Raw genomic sequence first — 11,928 nt, 5'->3', positions numbered from 1 at the left:
TCCTTCCAATGAACACCCAGGACTGATCTCCTTTAGGATGGGCTGGTTGGATCTCCTTGCAGTCCAAGGGACTCTTAAGACTCTTCTCCAACACCACAGTTCAAAAGCATCAATTCTTCAGTGCTCTGCTTTCTTTATAGTCCAACTCTCACATCCATACATGACTACTGGAAAAACCATAGCTTTGACTAGACGGGCCTTTGTCAGCAAAGTAATGTCTCTGCTTTTTAATATGCTGTCTAGGTTGGTCATAGCTTTTCTTCCAAGGAGCAAGTGTCTCTAGGTAAGAATAAAGCAGATTCTTTACTGCTGAGCCACCAGGGAAGCCCTTAACAGAGCTTATAGTTATTTGAGAGCCCTTATTTGCTCTTAATAGTGAATCTGCATGAGTTTTAGATCTCTGCCCATTGAAGTGACTGAGAAGTGTTGTATTGTCCTTATATAGGAAGGAATAAACACTGAGTTTGGTGGATGAATCAAGGGGAAAGCAATTCTGTACATGCAAATGAATCATAGCCTTATCTGTATCAGCCCTGACTGATATACCCTTCTACACCCCACTGTTTCACTCCTCTCCCTTTCAGCTGTTTTTTTGCAAGACATCACAGAGTTCATCTGGGGCCAGGTTTTAATTTTGGTATATTGTGAATGACCCTGAAATTTGTTTGTATTTTTCCTCATTACTGTAGATCTATGCATATATCTTTAAGAACATCAAGTCTGTGCAACTGGAAGCGCTGCTCTTATCCTTGCTAAGCATCGTGGTGCTTGTACTGGTTAAAGAGCTGAATGAACAGTTTAAGAGGAAAATTAAAATTGTTCTTCCTGTTGACTTAGTTTTGGTAAGTACAAAATGAACGTTTAACTTTCTTCTCTGCAATGCTTGCAACTGCTGTGGATAATGTGCAAAGGCCCACCATATTGTCCATAGGAACCCACAATTAGTCCTGTCTCTCATTAAAGCAGGACAAATTTGGCTATACATTCATGTAAAGACAGGAAATATTTTGAGTCAATAATTTAAAAGAGGCACACGTTTCTAATTTTTGCAGAATTTCTCATATGCTTGTATATTTTCAGATAAATAAAAGAACATATAGCCTAAAATTCTAAATATGGAGACATTTCTAAGGATGAGACTCAAAAGATCTCTGGCATGATTCTCCATAAAGCAATAAAAAGGGAAACCACATCTTTTTGATATGGCATCTATATGCTGCATAAAGTATTATCCATTCAATAAATGTCCATTAATGGTTGATAAATTTTTTATATTTACTGACCTAATTTTTCTTTGTTGAAAGGATATTCTCGTAATTTTCAGTGGCCAAGGCTGATTCTCTGAGATATTTTTGTTGCTGTACTTGGCAAAGCAACAAATTGTACTTTACTCCTAAGGCTTATGAAATTAAAAAATACATTTTGAAATTTTAAGAGCCTCTAATGGGAGCTCTTTTAAAAAATTATATTTATTTATTTTTGCTTGATTGATGATTGCTGTACAATACTGGTTTGACTCTTGCCGTACATCAACATGAATCGGCCATAGGTATACTTTAAACTCCCTCTTTAAACTCCCTCTTTAAACTCCCTCCCATCTCCCACTCTTTCCCACCCCTCTAGGTTGTTACAGAGCCCTGGTTTGACTTTCTGATGGGAACTCTTAACTAAACAAAGCATTACACTGAAAATAAAATATTAAGCAAACCAGTCTTCTAATTTACTTATTATTAATTGGCTTTAGTTTCTTTTTATTGGTGATAAGTAGTATCTAAATAATTTCACCTATTGAAATATTACTTCATACTATTGAAATAGTATAGGTTTTATTTATATGAACATAAGGCTCAGTTCAGTTGCTCAGTTGTGTCCGACTCTTTGTGACCCCATGGACTGCAGCACAGCAGGCCTCCCTGTCCATCACCAACTCCTGGTGTTTACTCAAACTCGCGTCCATCGAGTTGGTGATGTTGTCCAACCATCTCATCTTCTGTCGTCCCCTTCTCCTCCCACCTTCAATCTTTCCCAGCATCAGGGTCTTTTCTAATGAGTCAGTTCTTTGCATCAGGTGGCCAAAGTATTGGAGTTTCAGCTTCAACATCAGTTCTTCCAATGAATATTCAGGACTGATTTCCTTTAGGATGGACTGGTTGGATCTCCTTGCAGTCCAAGGGACTCTCAAGAGTCTTCTCCAGCACCACAGTTCAAAAGCATCAATTCTTCGGTGCTCAGCTTTCTTTATAGTCCAACTTTCACATCCATGGATGACTACTGGAAAAACCATAGCTTTGACTAGATGGACCTTTGTTGACAAAGTAATGTCTTTGCTTTTTAATACGCTCTCTAGGTTGGTCATAACTTTCCTTCCAAGGAGTAAGCGTCTTTTAATTTCATGGCTGCAGTCACCATCTGCAGTGATTTTGGAGCCCAGAAAAATAAACTCAGCCACTGTTTCCACTGTTTCCCCATCTATTTGCCACGAAGTGATGGGACCAGATGCCATGATCTTTGTTTTCTGATTGTTGAGCTTTAAGCCAACTTTTTCACTCTCCTCTTTCACTTTCAAGGGGATCTTTAGTTCTTCACTTTCTGCCATAAGGGTGGTGTCATCTGCATATCTGAGGTTATTGATATTTCTCTCAGCAATCTTGATTCCAGCTTGTGCTTCTTCCAGCCCAGCGTTTCTCATGATGTACTCTGCATATAAGTTAAATAGGCAGGGTGACAATATACAGCCTTGACGTACTCCTTTTCCTATTTGGAACCAGTCTGTTGTTCCATGCCCAGTTTTATCTATTGCTTCTTGACCTGCATACAGATTTCTCAAGAGGCAGGTCAGGTGGTCTGGTATTTCCATCTCTTTCAGAATTTTCCACAGTTTGTTGTGATCCACACAGTCAAAGGCTTTGACATAGTCAATAAAGCAGAAGTAGATGTTTTTCTGGAACTCTCTTGCTGTTTTGATGATCGAATAGATGTCAGCAGTTTGATTTCTGGTTCCTCTGCCTTTTCTAAATCCAGCTTGAACGTCTGGAAGTTCACAGTTCATGTATTGTTGAAGCCTGGCTTGAAGAATTTTGAGCATTACTTTGCTAGCGTGTGAGTGCAGCACTTTCACAGCATCATCTCACCTACAATGGGATTCATGGGTATATACATGGATATTTTTGCCCCAGCACCCAAACTCCAAACACATCTCCACTTTTCACCCACACAACTGTCCCTTGGCCTTTCCTTGGACCATGCTGGAGGGGGAGACCTGGGGAAGGTATCTGGAAGCAGACTTTGGCAGGAAATTATAGATTCCTGGGAATTCAGTGTATGATACAGAAATATGAGGTTTGAGTTAGGTACCTCCCTTTGTCCCCACAAAACTCCCACTTTATGGGAAGAGTTACAGTTGGAAGATGGCAGGTTAGAACCTTCTAAAGCACTGTCTGAAAGACAAAGTTAGTGACTTAAGTTACTTAATTGTAATATCGGCTCTGTGTATTGAACACCATGCATTCTTCCATTTTCAATAAGGATTCAGCATCTTGTGGCTATGGTATATTTTCTTTTACAGCTCACAGTATTTTCTGATGATGTAAATATTTCATGAAAATTATTAGCAATTAAAATGTATTAACTGGCTTAGAATTTTTTGAATACATTCTGATTTTTGAAATCAGAAATTTTTGAATACTTCTGATTCCAACCTAATAGCCTGAGTTTTTTACTACTACTGTATTTAGAAAGTACAATTATGTCATAATATTTATAAAGTTTGAAACTATCACCTGTCAAGTTTTATTGCCTTTAAAAAAATTCTCAAGTCTCCTTTGTTTTTTAAGTCTATTTAATGTTTTAAGAAATCTTATAAATTCAGTTAAATATCACAAAGAAGAGAAATATACAGTAAAAATCCCTACAAAGTAATATTATTGGACATTGTTAGATATTCCTTATTTTGCTAGTGTGTGTTTTAATACCTTTTTTCTGACCATGTATATGGTAAATTTATACTTTAGGTAATTAATGTGTTTCTTTTTAACAAAAAAGCATAGTATAGAAATGATTAAACAGATATCAAACGGATAGATAACCATGCGAAATTTCCAGTACCTATTAAATAATCAAAAGAATGAAGACAATGTGAAAATGGATGGAAAACATTAAGTTAATATGACTGGTGAGAACAAGTCCTGAACAGAATTCTGAACAGACATTTTAAAGGGGACTGTGGATACTTGCAGAGAACACATGGCCTTGCTTGCCGTGTGTCATACAATAGAGGGTCAGGCTCCTTAAACTCCAGGGAGGTAATTCAAAAAGTATTGGGTTCAACACATTATTAACTAGCATGTTTTTCTCCAAGAAATAGCAAAAGCTCAAAATTCAAGATTATTCAAGGAGACTGTAAATCATCAATTACTAACCTACATTAGGAATATTGATGCAGCATCTTAAACTCTTTGGTGACTACTCCAATGAAAGGAAAATGTTCTGTGTTAAAACATTCTTTCATATCATGAGAGACAAGTATTTAGGTAGGACTGTGGTATGTGCGCACACACACACACACACACACAAACACACATTCATATATTCTGTATTCTGCACCCCCTCAGAATCAGACATAATTGGGTTGCTATAATTGGAAAGGATATAATAAAAGTTGTATTATTGTAACACCATTTAATTTTTGAGACTGCAGATTAAGTGCTCTCAAATCTCAGAGGGATTTTTTAATTTACATATTTCCTTAGTTTTTAAAAATCTGTGCAACTGCTATATTACTCTTGATAATCATGGAGCACATGAATAATGTTTGCTTTTAAAAATAGTTTTAAGATGTTCGAGAGACAGGAATAATTTTATTTTTCTCTTTTTCAAATGGAACCACACAGATGATTGCTGCATCTTTTACTTGTTATTGTACCAATATGGAAAACACATACGGATTAGAAGTAGTTGGTCATATTCCAAAAGGGTAATGTAGTCTTTTTTCTTTCTCTCTTTCCTTTTGTTTGTTTGTTGATGGAGGAAGCAAATAGGGAGTAAGTGGGTATGAATTTTATTTCTTTCAAAGGCTATATGTGGTACAAAATTCTAGTTAATTTCTATTTTACAGTGATAGAAGCAGTTCACAATAAAGAAAAATAACTTCTTAAAGTGTGTATCTATTATTTGAAAAGTTGATAATTATTTTTTACAGTATTGCTTCAAGTAAAAGATTTGGAGATTATTAATGCACATCACTTGAAAAAGAAAGCAGAACACTGAATTTCCAAATTAGAGTCATGCTCTAGTCTTCCCTCTTCCACTCACACATTCCTATGACTATTTTTATTTCACTTAAAATATAGTAAAAATACACAAGCATCATCTGAAATAGCAAACATATAGACATGAATGGTGTGCACTGGTGAAAGACAGTGGAAATAGAAAAGAGAGCATGTTTCCCACCTGTCTTAAAGCCTTCCTTTGGACATGAAGAGAAGATTAACAAAAGGAAGACGTGTTCACCCTGAAAATACAAAATAGTTTTCCAAATATAGCCTGAAAGAAAGCAACATCATCTTAGGGGAGAAAGAGGATGTCTTATGAATTATTCTCTTTTAATGGGCTGTGCTATATACCAATATTTATAGATTTGGGGCAAAATTAGAGTTGTTGGCTTCTCTATATTTTTATCTTCCAGACATAGGCCAATAGTGATTATTGGAATCATCTTGTGTTTTCTGAAGGGTTCTCTACTTTACCTTCAAATTCAGTTTATTGTTTTTTTATTCCTATAGGTTAATTTGTCATTATTAATAATTAGGCAAGCTTGATTTTCATGAAACAAAATTTCGTATAGTTTGAAACACTTTTATGTATATATCTTAGGGCCTGTAATGGTACAAATCAGTTTGACTTAGGGTTAAACTTGAGGGAGTGGCCAAAAATACCTTGCCTCTCCTTCATCTAGTCTAGTTATCCTTTATTTTGAGTGACTTTTACAAACTCATCTTCTTAAAGAATCATAGAAAAAGTATGGCATTGATAAGAGATGGAGCTAAGGTTGAATCCCAGCTCTACCATCACTTTGTGATTAAGATACATTTTTAAGAATGTTTTCTTCTCTATACATTACACTCATGGTACTTGATGTGGGGATTGTGGGGAGAATTTAATAAAACTGCTACTGTGAAAGTGCTGAGCATTCAGTTTACATGCTCAGTATTACATCAATGTAAATTATTTCCCCCTTTTCTTCTACTGTTGCCCCAGAGCGATTTTTCTTTAAAGAGAGGAGGTAAGTGTCACATAGCATCATCAGGGATAAATAAACAATGATACTTTGGCTCAAGTGGTTTTCAAAAAAAAAAAGACAATAGGTATTAGTTGGAAGAAATATTTTAAACAGTTGTTTAAAACTGAGAAACAGAAGTTGCACAAGCCTTGTAGCCTTATCCACCAGAGGGCAGACAGAAGAAGCAGGAAGAACTACAATCCCACAACTTCAAGAACAAAAACCACAACCATAGAAAGTTAATCAAAATGAAAAGCCAGAGGATTTTGTTCCAGGTGAAGGAACAAGATAAAATCAAACTAAAAGAACAATTAAATGAAGTGGAGAGGGCAAGCTTCCGAAAAAAGAGTTCAGAATGATAGTAAAGATGATCCGAGATCCTGGGAAAAGAATGGAGAAGATGCAAGAAATGTTTACCAAAGACCTAGAAGAGCTAAAAGACAAAGAAATGGAGATGAAAAATCCACTAGAAGGAATCAATAGCAGAATAACTGAGGAAGAAGAATGGATAAGTGACCTGAAAGACAAAATGGTGGAAATCATTGCAGCAAAGCAGAATATAGAAGAAAGAATGAAAAGAAATGAAGACAGCCTAAGAGACTTCTGAGACAACATTAAATGCACCAGCATTCAAATTATAAGGGTTCCAGAAGGGGAAGAGAGAGAGAAAGCACCTGAAAAAATATTTGAAGAGATAATGGTTGAAAACTTCCCTAACGTGGGAAAGGAAATAATCAACCAAATCCTTGAAGTGCAGAGAGTCCTAGTTAGGATAAACCCAAGGAGGAATACACCAAGACACATAGCAATCAAACTGACAAAAATTTGAGACAAACATAAAATGTTAAAAGCAACAAGGGAAGAATGACATATCCCCTTGTATGTTTTATGTATTATCAGCTGATTTGTCAACCAGAATTCTACAAGTCAGAAAGGGATGGAACAGTGTATTTAAGGTGATGAAAGGGAAGAACTTACAACCAAGAATACTCTACCCAGCATGACTTTGTTCAGATTTGATGGAGAAATCAAAAGTTTTACAGACAAAAATTAAGAGAATTCACTAGCACCAAATCAGCTTTACAGCAAATGCTAAAGGTACTCTAGGCACAAACTTAAGAGAAGGAAAAGATCTACACATATAAACCCAGAACAATTAAGAAAATGGTAATAAGATCATACATGTTGATACTTACCTTAAATGTAAATGGATTAGATGCGCCAACCAAAGGCAATGGATTTGCTGGGTGGATTAAAAAAAGACCCATATGTATGCTGTCTATAGAAGACCCACTGCAGACCTAGGGACACTCACAGACTGAGAGTAAAGGAATGGGAGAATGTGTTCTATGCACGTGGGAATTGTAGTAAAACTGGAGCAGCAATACTCATATCAGAAAAAATAGGCTTTAAAGCAAAGGCTGTTGTAAGAAACAAGGAGGACACTACATAATGATCAATAATTCAATCCAAGAAAAAGATAAAACAATTATAAATATATATGCACCCAACATAGGAGCACCTCAAAACAGAACCCATTTGCAGAGCAGCAGTGGAGATGCAGACATAGAGAAAAGACTTGTGGACTAGAGGAGGGGGACAAACTGAGAGAAGAGTGTGTAAATATACACATTACCAATGTAAAATAGAGGGCAAGTGGGAACTTGCCGTGTGACATGGGGAGCTCAACGAAGTGCTCTGTGACAAACCAGACGGGTGGGATGGGGTGGAAGATGGGAAGGGGGCTCAGGAGGGAGGGGACATGTGTATACCTGTGGCTGATTCATATTGATGTACAGCAGAAACCAACACAATATTGTAAAGCAATTGTCCTCCAATTAAAAAAAACACAAACGTGGCAGCTAAACAATATACTACTAAATAAGCGATGGATCACTGAAGAAATCAAAGAAGAAATTTAAAAACTAGAGACAATAAAAACAAAAGTTAAACCTTCCAAAACCTATGCTGCTGCTAAGTCGCTTCAGTCATGTCCAACTCTGTGTGACCCCATAGACGGCGGCCCACCAGGCTCCCCCGTCCCTGGGATTCTCCCAAAATCTATGGGATGCTGCAAAAGCAGTTCTAAGAAAGAAGTTTATAGCAATATACTCCTACCACTCTTACCTCAAGAAACAAGAAAAAAAGCCTAACCTTACACTTAAAACAACTAGAGAAAGAACAAATAAAACCTGAAGTTAAGTAGAAGGAAATAAATCATAAAGATCAGAGCAGAAATTAATGAAATAGAGACAGAGAAAATAATTGTAAATACTGATGAAACTAGGAGATGGTTCCTTGACAAGCAAAATTGATAAACCTTTAGCCAGACTCATCAAGAAAAAAAAAAGGGAGAAGACTCAAATCAATAAAATTAGTAGTGAAAAAAGTTACAACTGACTCCACAGAAATACAAAGGATCATGATCATAAAAGACTACTGTGAACAATTGCGTGCTAATAAAATGGATGACCTTGAAGAAATGGACATATTCTTAGAAAGATACGGTCTCCCAAGACTGAATCAGGAAGAATCAGAAAATATGGCAGACCAGTCACAAACACTGAAATTACAACTGGGAATAAAAAACTCCCACCAAACAAAAGTCCAGGCCCTGATGGCTTCACAGTCAAATTCTATCAAACATTTAGGAAGAGCTAACACCTATCCTTCTGAAACTGTTTCAAAAAATTGCAGAGGAAGGAACATTTCCAAACTCATTTTATGAGGCCACCATCACCCTGATACCAAAATCAGAAAAGGATACCACGAAAAAAGAAAATTACAGGCCAATATCACCGATGACCATAGATGCAAAAATTCTCAACAAAATACTAACAATCTGAATCCCACAATACATTAAAAAGATCATGCCCATTGATCAAATGGGCTTCATACCAGGGATGCAAGTATTTTTCAAGATCTACATATCAGTCAATGTGATAAACCACAATAAATGAAGAATAAAAAACGCATGATCATCTCAATTAATCAAAAAAGGTTTTGATAAAATTCAGCACCCATTTTTGCTAAAAGGTCTCCAGAAAGTGGGCATAGAGAGACTAACATCATAGTCAACAGTGGAAATCTGAAAGTATTTCCTCAAAGATCAGGAAGAAGACAAGAATCCCACTCTCATCACTTTTATCGAACATAGTTTGGAAGTCCAATCCATGGTAATCAGAGAAGAAAAAGAATAAAAGGAATCCAAATGGGGAAAGAAGAAGTAAAACAGTCATTGCTTGCAGATGACATGATGCTATACACAGAAGATCCTAAAGATGCTACCAGGGAGCTACTGGAAATCATCAGTGAATTTGGTAGATTACAAAATCTACCAAATTTGTAATCTGCAGGTTACAAAACTAACAGAGACATCACTTTGCCAACAAAGGTTCGTATGGTCAAAGCTATGGTTTTCCAGTAGGCATGTATGGATGTGAGAGTTGGACCATAGGGAAGGCTGAGCACTGAAGAATAAATGCTTTTGAACTGTGGTGTTGGAGAAGACTCTTGGGAGTCCCTTGGACTGCAAGGAGATCCAACCAGTCCATCCTAAAGGAAATCAGTCCTGAATACTCATTGGAAGGACTGATGCTGAAGCTGAAACTCCAATACTTTGGCCACCTGATGCGAGGAGCTGACTCATTTGAAAAGACCCTGATGTTGGGAAAGATTGAAGGTGGGAGGAGAAGGGGATGACAGAGGATGAAATGGTTGGATGGCATCACCGACTCAATGGACATGAGTTTGAGCAAACTCTGGGGGGTAGTGAGGGACAGGGGAGCCGGCTGCAGTGCAGTCCATGGGGTCGTAAAGAGTCAGATACGACTGAGCAACTGAACAACAAGAAAGATTTGCAAGTTACAAAATTAATACACAGAAATCACTTGCATTTCTATACATTAACAATGAAATATTAGTAAGAGAAATTCAAGAAACAATTCCATTTATTATCACACCAAAAAGAATAAAATACCTAGGAATAAGCTTATTTGAAGAGACAAAAGACCTATACTCAGAAAACTATAATATGCTGATGAAAGAAATCAAAGACACAAAGAGATGGAAAGATATAACATGTTTGTAGATTAGAAGAATCAATATTGGCAAAATTACCATACTACCCAAGGCAATCTACAGATTCAATGCAATCCCTATCAAATCACCAGTGGCATTTTTCACAGAAGTAGAACAAAAAACCTTAGAATTTGTATGGAGATGCAATAGACCCAGAATGGCCAAAGCAATCTTGAGAAAGAAAAACAGAGCTCAAAGAACCATGTGCCCTGATTTCAGATTATACTACAAATCAAAACAGGATAGGACTAGAATAAAAATAGAAACATTAATGGAACAGGATTGAAAGTGCAGAAATAAACTCACACACTTCTGGTCAATTAATCTATGACAAAGGAGGCAAGACAACATAATGTTGGAAAGATGGTCTCTTCAACAAATGGTACTGGGAAAATTGGACAGCGACATGTAAAAAATGAAATTCGTGTGCTGTGTATTTAGTTGCTTAGTTATGTCCAACCCTTTGCTACCCCATGGACTGTAGTTCACCAGGCTCCTCTGTCCATGGGGATTCTCCAGGCAAGAATACTGGAGTGGGTTCACATACCCTTTTCCAGAGATCCAACCTAGAGATCTAACTCAGGTCTCCCACATTGCAGGCAGATTCTTTACCTGAGCCACCAGGGAAGCCCAAGAATACTGCAGTGGGTAGCCTATCTCTTCTCCAGGGGATCTTCCTGATCTAGGATCAACCCAGGGTTTCCTGTTTTGCAGGTGGATTGTTTACTAGCTGAGCTACCAGGGAAGTCCTGGAGTGGGTTGCCATGCCCTCCTCCAGGGGATCTTCTCCACCCAGGGACTGAACCCAGGTCTCCCACATAGCAGGTGAATTCTTTACCTTCTGAGCCACCAGCAAAGCCCACATGTTAAAAAGTGAAATTAGATCATTCTTTGACACCATACAGAAAAATAAGCTCAAAATGGTTTCAGTTCAGTTCAGTTCAGTCGCTCAGTCGTGTCCGACTCTTTGCGACCCCATGAATCGCAGCACGCCAGGCCTCCCTGTCCATCACCAACTCCCAGAGTTCACCCAGACTCACGTCCATCGAGTCAGTGATGCCATCCAGCCATCTCATCCTCTGTCGTCCCCTTCTCCTCCTGCCCTAAATCCCTCCCAGCATCAGAGTCTTTTCCAATGAGTCAACTCTTCGAATGAGGTGGCCAAAGTACTGGAGTTTCAGCTTTAGCATCATTCCTTCCAAAGAAATCCCAGGGCTGATCTTCAGAATGGACTGGTTGGATCTCCTTGCAGTCCAAGGACTCTCAAGAGTCTTCTCCAACACCACAGTTCAAAAGCATCAATTCTTCGGCACTCAGCCTTCTTCACAGTCCAACTCTCACATCCATACATGACCACTGGAAAAACCATAGCCTTGACTAGACGGACCTTTGTTGGCAAAGTAACATCTCTGCTTTTGAATATGCTATCTAGGTTGGTCATAACTTTCCTTCCAAGGAGTAAGCGTCTTTTAATTTCATGGCTGCAGTCACCATCTGCAGTGATTTTGGAGCCTAAAAAAATAAAGTCTGACACTGTTTCCACTGTTTCCCCATCTATTTCCCATGAAGTG

General features: G+C 37.7%; 1 protein-coding gene across 5 annotated transcripts in view; it reads left to right on the top strand.

Annotated features, from left to right (window-relative positions):
- Positions 1-11,928, top strand: part of SLC26A7 (solute carrier family 26 (anion exchanger), member 7) — a 170,217-nt gene that overhangs the window by 77,332 nt on the left and 80,957 nt on the right. For 3 of the 5 annotated variants that reach the window (XR_827212.1, XM_010861984.1, XM_010861978.1), the window contains exons 6-7: positions 690-842; positions 4,890-4,972. Coding sequence is in view for 3 of the 5 variants with exons in the window: in XM_010861984.1 (XP_010860286.1) it covers positions 690-842; positions 4,890-4,972 (236 nt within the window). In the remaining 2 variants the exon portion in view is untranslated. Of the gene's footprint in view, positions 1-689; positions 843-4,889; positions 4,973-11,928 lie in introns of those variants that run through there. The other 2 variants (XM_010861993.1, XM_010862002.1) reach the window with 2 other exon arrangements.

The sequence above is a fragment of the Bison bison genome, unplaced genomic scaffold (assembly GCF_000754665.1).
Source record: "Bison bison bison isolate TAMUID 2011002044 unplaced genomic scaffold, Bison_UMD1.0 scf7180017858048, whole genome shotgun sequence".
Lineage (NCBI taxonomy): Eukaryota > Metazoa > Chordata > Mammalia > Artiodactyla > Bovidae > Bison > Bison bison.
The sequence above is the reverse complement of the archived record's forward strand: the minus strand, read 5'-3'. Positions and strand labels throughout refer to the sequence as shown.